Source organism: Phaenicophaeus curvirostris, chromosome 38, assembly GCF_032191515.1.
Source record: "Phaenicophaeus curvirostris isolate KB17595 chromosome 38, BPBGC_Pcur_1.0, whole genome shotgun sequence".
In the NCBI taxonomy this organism is placed as follows: Eukaryota; Metazoa; Chordata; class Aves; order Cuculiformes; family Cuculidae; genus Phaenicophaeus; species Phaenicophaeus curvirostris.
In genome coordinates, this window is record NC_091429.1 from 380520 (window position 1) to 398611 (window position 18092).

The 18092-nt window shown below is 50.4% G+C and overlaps 3 protein-coding genes across 4 annotated transcripts in view; 2 read left to right on the forward strand and 1 right to left on the reverse strand.

Moving 5' to 3' along the window:
• SCN8A (sodium voltage-gated channel alpha subunit 8) overlaps positions 1–5044 on the reverse strand; it is a 54059-nt gene extending 49015 nt beyond the window's left edge. For both annotated transcript variants that reach the window (XM_069879525.1, XM_069879526.1), the window contains exon 1: positions 4929–5044. The gene's annotated coding sequence lies outside the window, so the exon portion shown is untranslated. The remainder of the gene's footprint in view (positions 1–4928) is intronic.
• Positions 5045–10003: 4959 nt separating this feature from the next.
• Positions 10004–12259, forward strand: TMT1A (thiol methyltransferase 1A). The gene is made up of 2 exons (XM_069879602.1): positions 10004–10833; positions 11748–12259. The coding sequence occupies exons 1-2, from the start codon at positions 10330–10332 to the stop codon at positions 11982–11984; spliced, it is 741 nt and encodes a 246-aa protein (XP_069735703.1). The 5' UTR covers positions 10004–10329; the 3' UTR covers positions 11985–12259.
• A 1416-nt stretch (positions 12260–13675) lies between these two features.
• On the forward strand, positions 13676–17859 carry LOC138732770 (transmembrane protease serine 12-like). The gene is made up of 5 exons (XM_069879433.1): positions 13676–13787; positions 14494–14692; positions 15839–16110; positions 16960–17102; positions 17613–17859. Exons 1-5 carry the CDS (start codon positions 13676–13678, stop codon positions 17853–17855), a joined length of 969 nt encoding a protein of 322 aa, XP_069735534.1. The 3' UTR covers positions 17856–17859.
• The last annotated feature ends 233 nt before the right edge of the window (positions 17860–18092 follow it).

Genomic DNA, 18092 nt, shown 5'->3' on the forward strand with positions numbered 1-18092 from the left:
ATTCTAATAAATTATTCAAACTGATTGTCAAAATAAATTAAGAAACACTTTTGAGGCGAAATCTTTGCTTTAATACATTTCTTCATGTATTAATTGGCACGATTCAGTCACTCATAAGACATCTTTCCATTCCTTTGAGAGAGAACCCTTCGAGATGTGTTTTTATATAACCCACATAGACACACGTGGCTTCTGATTTGAACATGCAGGGTTGAGGCAGAAAGGAAAACAGTGTAGAGGAACAGTCAAGGAATGGAATGGAACAGAATGGTTTCGGTTGGAAAAGACCTTTAAGATCACTGAGTCCAACCACTGATCCAGCCCTGCTAAATCTGTCACCAAACCATGTCCCCAGGCACAACATCTACTCCTCCTTGAAACTCCTCCAGGGATGGGGACTCAACCACCTCCCTGGGCAGCCTCTTGCAATGCTTGACGTCCCTTTCAGTCAAGAAATTCCTCCTGATATCCAACCTAAATCTCCTCTGGCACATCTTGAGGTCATTCCTGTTTGTCCTGTCATTGGCTACCAGGAAGAACAGGCCAGCACCCACCACGCTACAACCTCCTTTCGTGCAGTGGCAGAGAGTAGTAAGGTTTTCCCTCAGGCTCATTCCTCTGAAATTCTACTGCATGAGAGTCTGAAACACTCAAAATATCCACGCATGAGAAAAATCCATGGCTGGAACTGGCCTTCAGAAGAACTTGGCGATCTTCTCCATCTGCAGGAAATTCCATGTGCCTGGAACAGGCTGGTTTTATCAATGAAAAGGTACAGCAGCACCGCTGGCTGAGTGGGAGGATGAACCTTTCCCTCAGAAAAGCTCTCAGGTCACATTTGATGCTATAAAGAGGAAGGAAGAGGAACTATTTTCCCCTTCAAGCACTATTTACTGGTTTGTTGCTGGTCATTTCCCCACTCTAGGTACGACACAGCAGAAGTCTCCTGGGCTCTCATCTCTAAGCAGACTCAAGGGCAGCCTCTGGACAGGACAGGGGAGTGGTTATGCTCTTGAAAGAGCAGCAGCAAACCTGAACTTAAACACACGCTTCTAAAGGTCAAAAAATGAACAGAAACATAAGGAAAAGAGAGCAGAAAAAATGCAATCCAAAACAACAGAAAAATATTAGAAATTAATAAAAACCTGAGAAACTAAAGATCCAAGACTGCAGGCATTTTCAGTCCCTATCAGTAGCAGAACGACTTCTGTAATAACACTCAGTAAGTTACAAGAACTCTACCCAATGAAGCCAGCTCTCCAGTTCCAACAGCTCCGTATCCTTCTTGTGCTGGGGATTCCAGAAGTGGACATGGGACTCCAGGTGGGGTCTCACAAGAGCAGAATCCAGGGGAAGAATCCCCTCCCTTGCCCTGCTGGCCATGCTGCTTTTGATGCAACCCAGGATAGGACTGGCCTCGCTGCGAGCACACGTCCCCATTCCCGGGCAGCCTTTCATCACAAGTGCTAAACACCAGGTTTGAACCGGAGCTAACGCCGAGGAGGAGTTTCAGCACACTCCTGCAGCCACCTCTTCTTGACTTGTATTCTCCAGCCTAGCGACTGCCCACTCCGCACAGAAACGGAATAATAGGGCACAAGGGGAAAGTCCAAGTATCTTGTTATTGTTATTTCTGATGCCCCCCACTTAAACTCAAGCCAACAGTCCAACAGCGACAAGCTCTCTGCCCGACTACCACTAACACGACCCAACACATGCAATTTCCTCTCTGTGGTTTCTCAAATTATTTGTCCCATGCTTGTTTTCAAGTCTAGCACTTTCGTTTTGTTATTTTACCGCATCTTCTTTAATCCAAACTATTTCTTTAAACACAATAATAAATGATCGATTCCAGTGTATTTGTTGATGTCAATGGCAGCTGCAGCCGCTTTGGGAGGAAGGCGATCGATAGTGAATGGAAATCATGTGACCGCATGAACACAGCATGCCCCGAGTCACATACGGCCTCTGCTGCCAATCGTGTCACCAGTCATTGAAAAATAGTACGGATCAATTGATATGTAAAGCCGTATCAGCTCACTTTAATGAAAAAGCAAGCCAAGCAAAGCCACAAACGAATGCAAACGTAACAACAGAAAGGAGGAAGATGATACATTCATTTAGATTTTCAAGCTGCTTTGTTTTCACTCAACGCTGACTTTGTTTCTGTTTTATTTCATCTCCTTTAACTGAGAAGTACATCCGTGCTCAATTCCTTGTAACACACAGTCACTCTCCCTTCTATTTATTAGCAACCCAGCTTTCCAGCTCTGTCACAAATATTCACATAATTACACTCATCCCACTGAGCTGCACGGTATCTATACCATGATCTAGAAATAAGCCATATGTATGAGCTTATATAACTGGTTAAATCATTTGCGATAGCTCTAGGCACTTTCACCCAGGATGAATGCCACCGGAGGAGTGTTGAAAAAAGACCAAGTAGCCCTTCTGTCACACAGTTAATCGTTTTAGTTAAACACCCCGGAAACTAAGAATGGTGTCTTTCTAAATACACAGCAAATGAAAACCACAAGGCGAGCTCTGACAGGCCTTGCATTTTACTTGTATGGAAAATCACACTGCGGAGCACCCCTACGAACACCAACCATTTGTTTATTACTCTAAAATGCATTAACACCTTTCCCGTCGCTTTATGGCTATTTATAGGTTACAAACGGCCTCACAAACTTTATGTAACAGCACCCTGTCCCCCGAGAAACAGCAAGAGCCACTGGGTGGGGATGAGCCCAGCTCTGCAGGGGTGGAGGAAAGGCTGTGGGCCCTGGCCCCGCTGCCCAGGGTGGGCAGCATGGTACTAGGAGAGGTCTGTTTTAGCACCTCCGGCCCTGGGAGGGGTCCTCTTCAGCACCCTTGGCCCTGGGAGTTATGGGTTTCAGCACCCATTGCGCCGGGGGGTGGGTCTGCTGCAGCCCCCATCGCCCCAGGAGCAGCACCCCTGGCCTCGCCACCCGGGGAGCTGTGGGTTCCGCGCCCCCGGCCCCCGGAGGGGCTCGAGTCAGCCCCCCCGTCCGTTCAGCACCCCCCGGGAGCTGTCCACTTCAGCACCACCGGCTGGGGGGCCCTTCAGCACCCCGACAGCCGCCCCCTTCAGCCCTGATCCCACCACCCAACCAAGGCCAACATGGCTTGTGCCGGCACCTCCAGCATCGCACACAACATTCCGAAGGTAAAACACGAGGGCAACGGCAAAAATGACCTCACCCCCCCTCCCCAAAGCCACCCCCTCCAGAAGGAAACGCTCCAAGGCAGCTGCCACTGGAGTTACCCCCGCACACTGCCTGGCCCGTATCCAGATTGCTTTTTAGAAGAGCTTCCGTCACGAAAACAGAAAAATAAGCATTCCTATGCAAGAATATTTCCAGGCCGCCTCCCTCCCAACCAGGACTGCCAGCCATGAGAAAAGCCCTGATGTAACGCTTTTGTCCCTTTTTGCCTCTAAAGGTAGGTGTAACGGGGCAGTCAGGCTCCTAAAACCCCCTCCTTCCTCATAATTAAATCTTCCCTCATGTGAAACGAGGACATAATGGTCACGGGTTCCCATTCGGAGCAGAATGCTGCAGTGTTACAAGGACCACGTTCCACGTCTCCACACCACGGAAAATCAACCAGCGCCCCACAGACTGACCCCACCTGCCCAGCTCCTCGAGGATCTCACACCTATAACACAGCACACATGGAAAGCCAGCAGTGGAGGAACCTACCGCACCTGGGATCCCTCTTCTAAATGGAGCTCAGGGCCCTCACAGAAGCCCAGATCCAGCTGTGCTGGCCCTCACGCTCAGGCTTTCTGCTCATACACTCCCCTTCCCGTCAGACTTTCAGACTTTACCTCGGCTCATCTGCAGCTCCTCTTCCAGCTTCCCCACCCCCACATCAGCTGGGCATAACCCGCACCAGAAAGGAGCCGGGGGGAGGGGAAGAAGACACCCAGATTTTTAATAGAAAAGGCTTGGGAACATGCAATTCCCTCTCCCCAGGAAGAAAGAAAAAAAAAAATCTGCCCTCACCTTTCCCCCAAAATCTATGCGGTGGAAGGAAGCAAGAATGCAAACCACGATGCCGACAATTGGGTCAGGGTGGAACCTCAAAGCCGCCCACGCATCTGCCCCCCAAAACTCTGTCCTCCAACTTCTCCCCCTCCCCTGAGCCTCAGGATGCTGAAGGGTGGGAGCAAAGCGGGGGGTGACGGGGGTGCTGAACCAGCTCTGCAGCGAGGGCTGCGGGGGGCAGGGATGCCGAGAGCTCCGATTCTCCCTTCTCTCTCCCTCCCCACAATGCAGACAAAGAGCACAGCCTGGCATTTTAGGGCCTGGGAGGAGGGCCCCGCAGGCTCCCCGGGCTGGGGGTGGGTGGAGGCGGCCCAGACGGTGCTTCTGCCCCAGGCTGAGGGTGGGGGCCGGCGGGCATCGCCCCCCCGGGCAGGGCTGCTGGGGGGCTGAGCCCCCCCTGGGCCCCCCTCCGCTCCACGGGGACCCCGGGGCGCACCGGGCGAGACGGGGAAGGGGCGGGCGGGACCCCGAGGGTCTCGGTTGCGGCTGGGGGCGCGGAGAGCGGCTTCGGGTGGGGAGAGAAGCGAGGCCCCCCCGGCGCCCCCTCCCCGAGCGCCCATCGGGGCAGCTCCCCTAAGCGAGGGCTGCGGAGGGAAGAGGCTGCCCCCCGCCCCAGCACCGCTACACGAGGCGCATTTGGGGAGGGGGCTGCCTTCGCCTCCCCCTCGGGGCTCCCACCTGCGCCCAGAGCGGCTGGAAAACCGCTCTGCGGCAAAAGGACCCGGAGGAGGAGGAGGTGGGGGGGGGGTGCGAGAAAGAGGACGTGCGGGGAGGAGGAAGAGGGGCGAACGTAAAAAAGCTGCTAAATGCGGGGGGCGAAGGCTGGGGACCCCGCCCGGGGCTGTCACTTACTGCGGCCGCTGCCCTAGCGCGTCTCCCGCAAGGCGGTGCTGGACTGCGGCGCTGGGGGAGCTGCGGGAGGAACTGCGGTTGTCGCCATCTTGGTTGGAGCGCGGCCGCCCCCCCCCCCCGCCCCCCCCGAGCGTGGGAACCGCCGGGCCGGGCGGGGAACCCCGGGCAGCCCCGGGGCCGCGGGGAGGGGAGAGAGCAGGGAGGGGATGGAGGGGGGACACGGGATGGATGGGAGAGGGGATGGGAGAGGGGATGGAGGGGGGATGGATGGGGAGTGGAGAGGGAATGGATGAGGAATGGAGAAGGAAGGGAGAGGGAATGGATGGGGAATGGATGGGGAATGGATATCAAATAGTGAATTGATAGTACATAGATAGTGAAGAGATAGGACATACTTAGAGAAAAGTTAGGAATTAGTGAATAGCTAATCAATAGGACATAGCAAAGAGAGAATAGATAGGAAACAGAGCGAATAGATAGGACAGCGAAGAGATGGGACATAGAAGAAATGGGACATAGATAGCGAAGAGATAATGAATAGACAGGAAATAGCAATTAGATAGGACAGATAGCGAATAGCGAATAGATAGGAAACAGATAGCAAATAGGACATAGCAAATGGAAATCGAATAGCAAATAGATACAGCGAATAGGTAGGAAACAGTGAATAGATGGGACAGACAGCGAATTGTTAGGAAACAGCAAATAGGACATAGGTAGCGAATAGATAGGGCATAGATATTGAATAGACATCAAATGGATAGGAAACATAGGAAATGGCAAACAGATCTCAAATAACGATTGAATAGATATCAAATATATACGAAACAGCAAATAGATATTAAGTAGATAGGAATCAGATCAAATAGATCCATTATAGATCAAATCAGATAGATTTATCTGATTATATATTTGATATCTATTTGCTATCTATCCAGTATCAATAATACATTTGATACATATCACATATACTTGGTATACATTATTTTATATATATTAAATATATGAAATAGAATATATATTGAACATATATAAAATATTTTATATCTATTTGATATCCACTATTTTATGGTTAATATATGTATCAAATAGATATCAAATATATATATTACCAAACTCTCTCAGCCTGTCCTTGTACAGGAGGTGCTCCAGCCCTCGGATCATCTCCGGGGCCTTCTCTGGACCTGTTCCAACATTTCCATTTCCTCCTTATATTGGCAATTCCAGAACTGGATGCAGAACTCGAGGCAGGGTCTCATCAGCGAAGAGTAGAGGGGGAGAATTCCCTCCCTCGCCCTGCTGATGCAGCCCAGGACACGACTGGCTTTCTGGGCTGTGAACACTTGCCTGTGAGCAGAACAGTGAAGCTGATTAAAACCATAAACCTCTTCCCTGGGTCAAAAAGGAGAACCAAACCACCCAGAACTTAGGCAACAGAATGAAGATACTTCCATCACTATCGATGGGGACAGTGACTACCTGGCTGTGCAGTGTCTCTTTAAGGAGCACACAGCTGCTCCGTACAGGAAAAATGCTTGATAAGGAAACTGCCTTCGCCAGATTTCATCATTACAGCCCTCGCTCCTCCCTTCCCCTTCAGCATAGTGACTCCTGAGCTGCCTCCTCCGTTCCTCAGCTCTCTGGACCGGGATGGGTCACATCCCCACCTCCCCAGGGCGTGCAGGGTGCTTGCACTTCGGTCCCTATAACCAAGCAATTGAATCTTTGCCCTGTCGCAAGGCAAGGGAAGCTGAAGAAAGTTTAAGAGCCAGCATGGCAATGCCATTTAAACGTGTGCATAGCCAGAGAGTCTAAAAGACCTCTCCTGTCTAAAACCCTTCCGTTACACAAGCACACCAGCACCCACCTCACCACAACCTTCTTTCAGGGAGCTGCAGGGAGCAATGAGGTCTCCCCTCAGCCTCCTCCAGCCTAAACAACCCCAGTCCCTTCAGCCACTTCGAGAACACCTGGGCTCCAGCTCTGTTCCCTTCTCCAGACGCGCTCCAGCATCTCAAAGTCTTTCTCGTAGTGAGGGGCCCAAACTGAACCCAGGATTCGAGGTGCAGCCTCACCAGTGGAACTTTGCGGTTCAAAACATGAATCTAACATCTAGGAAAGAAGCCTGGTCTTCAGAGAGGTAGTAAAAGGCAGCAGGTTTACCAATATGCAAGAGAGAAAATTCTCCATAGAGAGGTGAACAGCCCTAAGTTCTTTTCAATTCTCAGGGTCACTGTTTTCCAGGGTGGAGCTTTTTACTTCTTGGAGCACGTGGCTGCAGATCATTCCAGTTTGACTTACTTTTGGCAAAAGGTCTGTGACCCAGCCCGGCAGCACTTTGGAGATAGGTGTTCCTTGAGCAGAGACACACAGACAGAGCTGGAGAAAACCAATTTCTCAGAGCTGCATTTGAGATGCACTGATGTTGCGCCTCACTGGACTCCTACAAGTCCTCATATCATCGGGTGTGCAGTAAAATAAACAACCATGAGCGCTGCAGGGTGCAGGACCTCCCTTCAGTGCTCCTGTCATGCTTTATAAAAGATTTTTCACTCTTAAAGTCAGCCCAGAATAAAAGTACAGAAAACTTTCTGAGCATCTGTAGCACATTCCAGCCGGGAATTGCCTTCTTCCCTTTGTCAGGCAGGCTCTAAAATAGAGCTGCTGCACAGGGATCAGGCAAGCAGCAAAGCTGGCCGACAACACCTTTCAGTCCAACACAAAATAAAGGAGGAGTCAGCACCTTAGGGAGCTGAGAAGGAGGAAGGGGAACAGAGGATGCGTGCAAGCAACTACAAAGGCTAACGCTTTTCTAAGGGCAGAGAATAATACCTAGCCTCTAACGTTTCCGAGACAGGGCACATGCATAATAGATACAGCATCAGTACGAGCATTTTCATTTCACTCTTCCCATTAGGAGACAGATTTACGAGCAGGCGTTGGTCTGCCCATGCCAGTACAGTTTGCCCTGACAGGACCTGGGAAGTGCTCAACACCAGCTCCCTGGGCGTAATTCTCACCGGCCAGGGGATGCTAATGCCATCAGCACAGATTTAATGTGAAACAGCAACTCAAAAACCAGAACTTCTCTTTACGCGGGAAGAAAATTGGTGTTTGTTAAATCAGATGGCAGAAATCCCATCTCTGCTGTGAAAAGCTGTGACAGATCAGCCCTTTTGTCATGCTTTACTACCACGTTTCACCTCCAACCCAGATCACACTTTAAAGAAGTCTTTGTTAATAGCCAGGAGTTTCGTTAGGAACATTTCCCAGCTAAACTTCCCTGGGACACCAAGAGAAAGTGCTGCTGTCTTGGCCACCGTTTAACCTCTTCTGTGATGTCCTGCAGTAGAGAAGCAAGGACTTAAAGCCTGGTACAGATGTTATTTATAAGAAGACAATCCATTAATATCTCTATTTTGTGCTCCAGACATCCCTAATGGGTCTACACAGAAGGTAACTCCCATCATTCAAACTTGTTCAACTGATGTGGTCGCCACAAGGTGGAGATACGAAGGTCTCTGACAACAGAGCTCGTTAATAAAGCGGACTAATAACACGCCGCCGTATGCGGGATTTATACTTGCTTTATTACCACTAGAGGGAGGAGGTGCCTCATCAGACAAGGGGACTAAGACTACCTTCACCTCAACAAAGAAAAACAATTTTCCAATGCAGTTCACAACCGAACAGCCTCAATTAGGGACCTGGAGTCCTCCTTTCCCTGTACCAGGCTCACCTGGAGCAGAGCAATTAAATGCTGGTGGGCGACCCGCACTGCTCCCGGGTCCTCTGAAAAAGCCCTGGCGACTGCAGGGTTGAAACAAGTTTTACAGAATGCATTTAGCACAGAACAGCCCATTCCTTGTTGACTCAAGCTTAGAAGCCTACAGGAAAGCTGGGGAGGGCCTCTTGATCAGGGAATGCAGGGAGAGGATGAGGGGGAGCGGTTTTGAATTGAAAGAGGGGAGATTGAGATGAGGTATCATAGAATCACAGAATCATACAACAGTTTGAGTTGGAAGGGAACTTAAAGATCATCCAGTTCCAATCCCCATGGGCAGGGACACCTCCCACTGGGTCAGGCTGCCTGAGGCCCATCCAACCTGGCTTGGAACCCCTCCAGGGATGGGGCAGCCACAACTTCCCTGGGCAACCTGGGCCAGGGCCTCCCCACCCTCATGGTGAAGAAATTCTTCCTTATGCCTAGTCTAAATCTGCCCCTCTCCAGTTTATACCCATTGCCCCTTGTCCTAGCACTCCAAGCCTTTGGGAATACCCCCTCCCCAGCTTTCTTGTAGCCCCTTCAGGTACTGGAAGGTTGATCTAAGGTCTCCTCAGAGCCTTCTCTTCTCCAGGCTGAACAAGCCCAACTCTCAGCCTGTCCTCGTATGGGAGGTGCTCCAGCCCTCAGATCATCTTTGTAGCCTCCTCTGGATACAAAGGAAGAAATCGGGAAGAAATGTTTTGCTGTGAGGGTGGGGAGGCGCTGGCCCAGGCTGCCCAGAGCAGGGGTGGCTGCCTCATCCCTGGAGGGGTTCAAGGCCAGGTTGGATGGGGCTTGGAGCCCCTGAGCCAGCGGGAGGTGTCCCTGCCCAGGGCAGGGGGTTGGAACTGGATGGGCTTTAAGGTTCCTTCCAACTGAACCCATTCTGTGATTCTGTAAGTTAATAAAATCATATACTGTACGCAGCAATTACTGAATTAATACATTGATTTATGTCTGTGCCATGATTCCCATAAAATGTCTGAAAGATAACTAAGAAAATCAAGCTCTTTCACTGCAAAAGAGCCCACCTGCGCAGACCAAAGCATTTTAGATGTCCACGGAGTGGACAGACTGAGAACTGCTGTTGCAGAGAGAGCACAGAGACAACTAGCTCTCCCAGCTACTCACAATGGAGTGGAATATTAACTCTTAATCAGGTGCATTTTAGTTGAAACTTCAATCTAACTCCTCATGAAACGCCTACAGCAAATCCAGAGAGCACATTGGCTTCCTTCAGCTTGCCAAAGATAATAAAAAGCAGCTTTAAGAGATATGAACTGTAACTTGAAACTGCTCAACACCGAATTAGGGCATCCCATGACATTTTGCCAGTGGCTTCATGCCAAGTTGTTCTGCCTAGTTTACCCGGGTTGCATAAGAAAAGGCAGCCCCTCTCTGCCAGCACTGGGACACAGCGGTGGCTGTTTGCTATGCATGTCCTGCTTGTCCCTTCCTTGCCTGTGGCCACATTTTAGAATCGTCTTCAAAGTCTACCAGATAAACCCAAGGAGCTGAATATCCTTCAGGAGGAACACGCCCAGCACACACGCACAGCTCTGTCTGACTTTCAAGGGCTCCCACAGACAGAAGAACTAGTTCTGCTCTGCACGGATCCTCTGCCCCGCGCTGGAAATGCCAGAGCCCAGCGTCCTCTTCCTCCGCACCTGCCTCGCGGTGCTCGCCATGCCCATCTACCTGCTCTCTTTCCTGGGCATATGGGAGCCTTTCTGCAGGAAGATATTTTTTCCTTACTTCTTAGAGAGGATTTCTGTGATTCATGAAAAAAAAGTAAAGAAGAAAAAACAGGAGTTATTCCGTAACCTACCTGAATTCACCAGTCCATCAGGGGAGCTGAGGCTGCTGGAGATCGGGACCGGCTGTGGTGCCAACTTTCAGTACTACCCTCCAGGCTGTAAAGTCACCTGCACCGATGTAAACCCCCACTTCCAAGCATCTCTTTCGAGAAGCATGAGCAAGAACCCGCACATCCACTACGAGCGTTTCCTGGTAGCTGCAGGGGAAGATCTGCACCAGGTGGCCAGCGGTTCCGTTGACGCCGTCATCTGCACCTTGGTCCTCTGCTCTGTGCACGACGTGAACGGCACCCTCAAGGAGGTCCTGCGAGTGCTCAGACCAGTGAGTATCCGAATAATAGCTTTGTTATGACCTCTATCAGAATTCCAGAAGCACCGCACTAATAGAAAAGGAAAACAGAAGGGAAAAAGAAGGAAAAAAAAAAATTAATTTGAGCTTCCAAAACAGACCCAGTTTATTTCCCAAGTTAAATCAGATTTACAGCCACTCTGCACTGCTAAACCGTGCAAAGCAGTGGCAACATACGGGGCAGACTGTACTGTTCTTAAAAGTAAAGCCCTAAATATGACATAGTCTGGTAACTACAACTGCCACCCATTTCAGAAGTCATTACGGTGCATAATTTAATGCAGAACTGGTTCCTGAGGTCCTTTCACTCAGATTTGCTTTAGGTGAAAGGGTGAAAGTAGGTGACTTTGGCCTCTTAGAAGCGGGGCTGTTCTACCCGTCTGACTACAGCAGCCTCATTAAATGCCTTTGCTCCTTGGCCTGCACTGATCAAACCAAAGATTTAAAAAATGCTGGTTTATCAGGGTATTTTTGCAACAGACTTTCAACATCGAGGGCCGTTTTCAAGGCAATCTTATGGGTCATCAAAAAATGGATGAGTTTGAGTAGGATTTGTACATTTATCTTAGTTTCCCTTGAAAAAATGATGTCCTAGCAACTGTAATTAAAACAAAAAGACAACAAATAATTGCTATAATAAAAGAAGGGTCAAAGAGGTACATGATTCCTGGGTTTTGAATAGGCATTTTGAACCTGTGCACATTTCCTGCTTACATTAATTCCAGCCGACACGGCAAAAGCTAAATGCAGGCAGGGAAAGGGTGGGAGAATGCTGACGGACGAGTGGGCCACGGGTCTGTCCACAAGAGGAGGTGGGACAGCCGGAGGAGCTCGGCACGGCCCCAGCACCCGTTGCAGCTCTGTAAAGACGACTTTGTTTTTCCCAGGGAGGCGCTTTCTACTTCTTAGAGCACGTGGCCGCTGACCGTTCCAGCTGGAAGTATTTTTGGCAGCAGGTTTGCCACCCGACTTGGAAACTCATCTTTGCTGGATGCTGCATAACAAGAGAGCTGTGGAAGAATCTCGAAGAGGCTAGCTTCTCGGAGCTGAAGGTGCAACACATCAGCATTCCGCTGACTGGGACACCCATTACGCCTCACATCATCGGGTATGCTGTGAAATAACTCAGCCGCCCTGCCAGACCTTCTGCCCTACCCCATAGGAATTCCTCGACATAATCAACACAGCACAGGCGAATCTAGCGTCCGAATATGGCAAACATGGTGAAAAATTTGAGTTAAGTTTCTGATTCAAGTGTCAAATGAGAAGAAGGTCAGTTTTCCAAATGTATTTGAAGACCTGGTGGCGCTGACCATCCCCAGCCAGGCCCCGGCGCAGCCAGGGGGCATCCCAGGAGGCTGCAGGGAAGGGAAACAGCCCAGCAGGCAATAAAAAAGAACATTTATTCCCGGAAACTCCTGTCTTGGTCTGGTTAACTCTGGGGAAGAATTCCCTCAGGGGTGGCACATGCAGCCTGAGCTCGGTTGGCTATTGCATACAGCCCTTGGCCACCACACATGGGCTCTGGGCTCCTTTGGCCACGACACGTGGTCCCTTGGCCACCGTACAAGGGCTCTAAGCTCCCATGGGCACCAGACATGAACTCTGGGATCCCTTGACCACCACATGCAGTCCCTTGGATACCCCACAGAGTCTCTGGGCTCCCTTGGCCACCTCACGCAGTCTCTGGGCTCCTTTGGCCACCTCACGCAGTCTCTGGGCTCCCTTGGCCACCACACACAGTCTCTGGGCTCCCTTGGCCACCACACGCAGTCTCTGGGCTCCCTTGGCCACCACACACAGTCTCTGGGCTCCCTTGGCCACCACACGCAGTCTCTGGGCTCCCTTGGCCACCTCACGCAGTCTCTGGGCTCCTTTGGCCACCTCACGCAGTCTCTGGGCTCCCTTGGCCACCACACACAGTCTCTGGGCTCCCTTGGCCACCACACGCAGTCTCTGGGCTCCCTTGGCCACCTCACGCAGTCTCTGGGCTCCTTTGGCCACCTCACGCAGTCTCTGGGCTCCCTTGGCCACCTCACGCAGTCTCTGGGCTCCCTTGGCCACCACACGCAGTCTCTGGGCTCCCTTGGCCACCACACGCAGTCTCTGGGCTCCCTTGGCCACCTCACGCAGTCTCTGGGCTCCCTTGGCCACCTCACGCAGTCTCTGGGCTCCTTTGGCCACCACACACAGTCTCTGGACTCCCTTGGCCACCACACACAGTCTCTGGGCTCCCTTGGCCACCTCACGCAGTCTCTGGGCTCCCTTGGCCACCCCACGCAGTCTCTGGGCTCCTTTGGCCACCTCACGCAGTCTCTGGGCTCCCTTGGCCACCTCACGCAGTCTCTGGGCTCCTTTGGCCACCACACACAGTCTCTGGACTCCCTTGGCCACCACACACAGTCTCTGGGCTCCCTTGGCCACCTCACGCAGTCTCTGGGCTCCCTTGGCCACCCCACGCAGTCTCTGGGCTCCCTTGGCCACCTCACGCAGTCTCTGGGCTCCCTTGGCCACCTCACACAGTCTCTGGGCTCCCTTGGCCACCTCACGCAGTCTCTGGGCTCCCTTGGCCACCCCACGCAGTCTCTGGGCTCCTTTGGCCACCTCACGCAGTCTCTGGGCTCCCTTGGCCACCCCACGCAGTCTCTGGGCTCCCTTGGCCACCACACACAGTCTCTGGGCTCCTTTGGCCACCTCACGCAGTCTCTGGGCTCCCTTGGCCACCTCACGCAGTCTCTGGGCTCCCCCTTTCCCGCCCCCGCCGGGCGCCGTTGGCCGCGCGGGCGCCGCCGCCATTTTGCGCCCGGGGGGCAGGATGGGGCCGCCGGGGGCGGGGACGCTGCTCGCCACCGCGGGGATCCTGCTCGCCACCGCGGGCTCCGTGCTCGCCACCGCGGGCTCCCCGCCCTGCACCGTGTCCGCCGAGGGTAGCGGGGGTGCAGGGGGCGGGCGGGGACGCAGAGAGGGGGCAGTCGCAGCGGGACGAGGGCAGCAAACCGCCTGAAGCCCCCAAAAACAGCCCCCAGAACGCGGCCAGCGCTCCAGAAGCTCTGTTTGCCCCAAAAAAGCTGTTTCCCAAAAAAAGCTCTGCTTTAAAAACTGGTTCCCCCCAAAAAATCCCGTATTAAAAACCCTCTTTCCCCCAGAAGCTGTTTTAAAAACTGTTTCCCTCAAAAGATCTTCTAGAAATTCCGTTTTCCCCAAGGCTTTTATTCCCCAAAAGCTCTTTCCCCAAGAAATCTGTTATTCCTCAAAAGCTGTTACTTCCCAAAAGCTCTGCTTTTCCCAAAAAGCTCAGTTTCCCCTTAAAGGTTGTTTTCCCCCAAAAAAAGCTGGGTTTGCCTCAGAAGCTCAGTTTTGACCCGAAAGCTCTGTTTTCTCCCCAGAAGCTGGTTTTCCAAAAAAAGCTGTTTCCCTCAAACAGCTCAGTTTTCCCCAGAAGCTCTGTTTTGCCCCAAAAGCTCTGTTTACCTCCAAAAGCTCCATTTTGCCCCAGAAGCCGTTATCCCCCAAAAGCTCAGTTTGCCCAAAAAAGCTCTGTTTGGCCACCAAAAGCCGATTCCCCCCAAAAAAGCTCTGTTTTCCCCCTAAATCTCAGTTTGACGGTGTAACCACCTGTTCTCTGTGTTGCAGAGTGTGGACAACGTCCGCTCCTCAACGGCCCGGGGGGCTCTCGGATCGTGGGCGGCCACGAGGCGCGGACGGGAGCGTGGCCGTGGGCCGTCAGCCTCCAGCATTCCTACAGCCCCGGACGGTTCAGGCACATCTGCGGTGGGGTCCTGGTGAACCGGAGTTTCGTCCTGACGGCCGGGCACTGCACAAAGGATAAGACGTATGTATTGATGCCAGTACCTCTTCCACAGAATCGTGGAAGCGTTAGGGTTGGAAAAGCCCTCTCGGCTCATCCAGTCCAATCTCCAGCCCAATCCCAACAATTTCCCGCATTCCTGTCTAACAGAACCACGATTTGGCACTTTGCTTCTACTTTTTTTGACAGCATGGTGGTACCATTTCTCAGAACAAGCCTTTTTCTTGTCCTCACAGCAATTCTGCTGTGTTTCAGCACTCTCATTGCTATTTTCTGTTCTCTATAACACAGTTACAAAATCCGTTCATGCAAGTTCCTGTCAGATGTGTTGACGAAACCATGACCTGAGGGAAAACGAACTGTAAAAACCTCTGAACTTTGGAATTTCAACATTTATCAGGACCCTGTTAGATTAGTTCCTTGTTTCTTTAAGCAAACTTTTACAAACATTAATTTAGAGAGGGATTATATTGCAAATAATTTATTTTGATCATAGAATCACTTGGAGGTTTATCTGTGTCTTATAGCCTGCCCTTTGCTTTATCCCAGGCCAAATTCAGCTCCCACTTAATCATAGAGTCATTTGGTTGAAAAATGCCTTTGAGATCACTGAGTGCAACCATCCCTGTCCACTACTTAACCATCCCTGAGCACCTCGTCCACCCAAGTTTTAAATGCCTCTAGGGATGATGGGGACTTAACCACCTCCCTGGGCAGCCGGTTCCAGTCCCCAAGAACCTGATAACATCAATAAAGATATTATTTCAACCTGTTTTAATAGGAATCATTTCTGAGTGACCCCACCCCTATTTCTAAATCTAATTAATGTGTTAATAATCATTATTTGTAACTTCTAGTTGATGGATTTCCCAATGCTAGCTACAAGCACAGTCTTTGTAAGCACTGTGGGTACACAACTACTTCTTGCTGCAAAGTCTGTGTTGTCTTAAAACATTAATCTGAATTGACCTTAATGGCTATAACCAGGCAAAGCAAGTGTTCAAACCAGACAGAAGGGCAATGAGCCAGATTTGTTCCAGAAAATACAAAGGAATTGTCAATGGATCTTCCTAAAGGTGCACAAGGCAACAGTAAAACATTTGTTGAGACCCAGCGCTGTCAAGACACAGATGTGTGCTATCTGTAAAAAGTCCCTGAATTCTCTCTTAGGGATGTGCATTCCTGGAGAGCAGCTTTGGGAACGCGGAGCCTCTTGAAACACGATAAACACACAGCAAGGAGAAAAATCAGCAGCATCACCGTGCACCCCGAATTCAACATGGAAAGCTTTGAAAATGACCTTGCATTATTTAAACTTGATTCCGCTGTACACTACAGCAACTACATCCAGCCGATCTGCCTGCCGCCGGCAAACTTCTCCCAGGCCATCGAAAACCAGACCGAATGCTTCATTATCGGCTGGGGACGAACGGCAGAGAAAGGTACAACTTTGCTGGCGTTGTTGATGCATTTCTAAGCTCCTAATGTCGGTCCCAGCCCAGGCTCACCCAGAACTGTGTGTGTTCAGGCTTTAGTCTCATCACTCAACATCTTTAAATGCTTTTGCAAGAGAATAGCTGGTTTCTGTGCTTTTTTTTTTCCATCGAAAGCCAATTAGATCTACACAGATGTAACCAAAGGCACTAATTTTCTAGCCTTTTTTCCAAGTATAACATGAAAGAAAAGGAAAATAAACTACCTTGACTTTCAGATTAATGGTAGGGCCTGGCCTAGTGGGAAGCATCCCTGCCCATGGCAGGGGGTTGGAACTGGAGGGGCTGTTAGGTCCCTTCCAAACCAAACCATTACATGATTCTCTACTCTCGTGTTTCTGCTAGAAAGAACTTTTTTATTGAAAAACAACAATTCTGATGAACTTATGGGTCCCTGTGTGTTTTATGAATGGCTGCACTCCCTCAAATCCTGTCTTTAATCACAATGAGCACATTTTGATATGAGGACAGCCGGTGCACTCATCTTTCTTGTGTGACCAGGGAGACCTGAGGATCATGAGCTCCTTTGGTCCATCACCTCTGGCATTTGGAGCAAGGCTGGTGTGCAATGTTGTTATAATCTTATTCTTGAATACGAATTGCAAGACCCCACATCAAATCTAGATCTGCAAATCCCCTCAAGTTTAAATCCGTTTGGAGTAGGCACAGTCTCTGTGTTACACACATGTCTGAATACGTACAGAAACAAGCTTGAGATGCTAAACAGGAGAAAAGAGCGTGGTAGGAATTGCCACACGCAACAGAATAAATATTTTGACTTTCCATCTTCCATTACAGGTAAAATGTCCCCTGTGTTAAAAGAAGCACGAGTGGAAATCATTCCCTCTAATGTCTGTAACAGTCCTTATGCATACGGCGGCCTGATTAACAAGAACATGATCTGTGCCGGCTTGCCATTTGGAGGCATCGATAGCTGTCAGGTAGGAATAAACATTGTGTCTGACCTGCCAGCAGGGAAACCTTCCAGTTGTGGAAAGGTTTGGGTTGGAAGGGACCTTAAACCCCAAAGGGTTCAGCTTTCACTTGGTCATCAGTGTGGTTACTAACGCTGCTGTTACAGGTTTTGCAGTTTATATAAGTGGTATTTCATCATTTTTGAGCAGTTTTCATAATAAATTTCATAGAATCGTAGAATGGTTTGGGTTGGAAGAGACCTCAAAGCCCACTCAGTTCCACCGCCTGCCACATGCAGGGACACCTCCCACTGCATCAGGGGCTAGTGATGATACAGGCATGGTACCTGAGTCCAGAAGATCAGCATCACCAAATCTTGATTTTCCTGTGCACTCTGGTATCACCGTTGTTACTCCTGTCCAGTTAGCTCAGCTGATTAACAAGAGTTAAGAAAGCAGGTGCATTACTGACTTAATCATACATTGTTTCCTGGAAAGGCACATATGTTACTTGTTTTTTATGTTGTTTATTTACAGGGAGACAGCGGCGGACCCTTAGCGTGCTATCACCCCTGCACCAAAAGGTACTACCTCATCGGGATCACCAGTTTTGGAGTCGGCTGTGGCCGACCGACGTTTCCTGGAATCTATGTCCGTTTATCTCAGTACCTGCAATGGATCGAATCCGAACTCCTGCGTAACAAGGCTGTGAATCCCATCAGCACAACGCTTGCCCTCCTCCTGGCCGCGGTAGGTACGGTGCTGGCACAGACCTTCTAGCGAGATGAGCAGAGGCCTCTGAGCCTTTTGGAGAGAGATGGCTCCTGCTTCAGAATAAATCTAAGAGTGAACAGACACGTGCTTCTTGTGCCGAACTCGTCTTCGCAGTTGTGCTCTGGTTTATCTGCCTTTGTTCTCCACAGTCAGAGCAGAGGAAACATAACAGCCTTGGCCCCAGTAATGGAATCAAATATACAATCATTTCCAACTGAATGTGCTCTTTTCCCACCCTGTTTC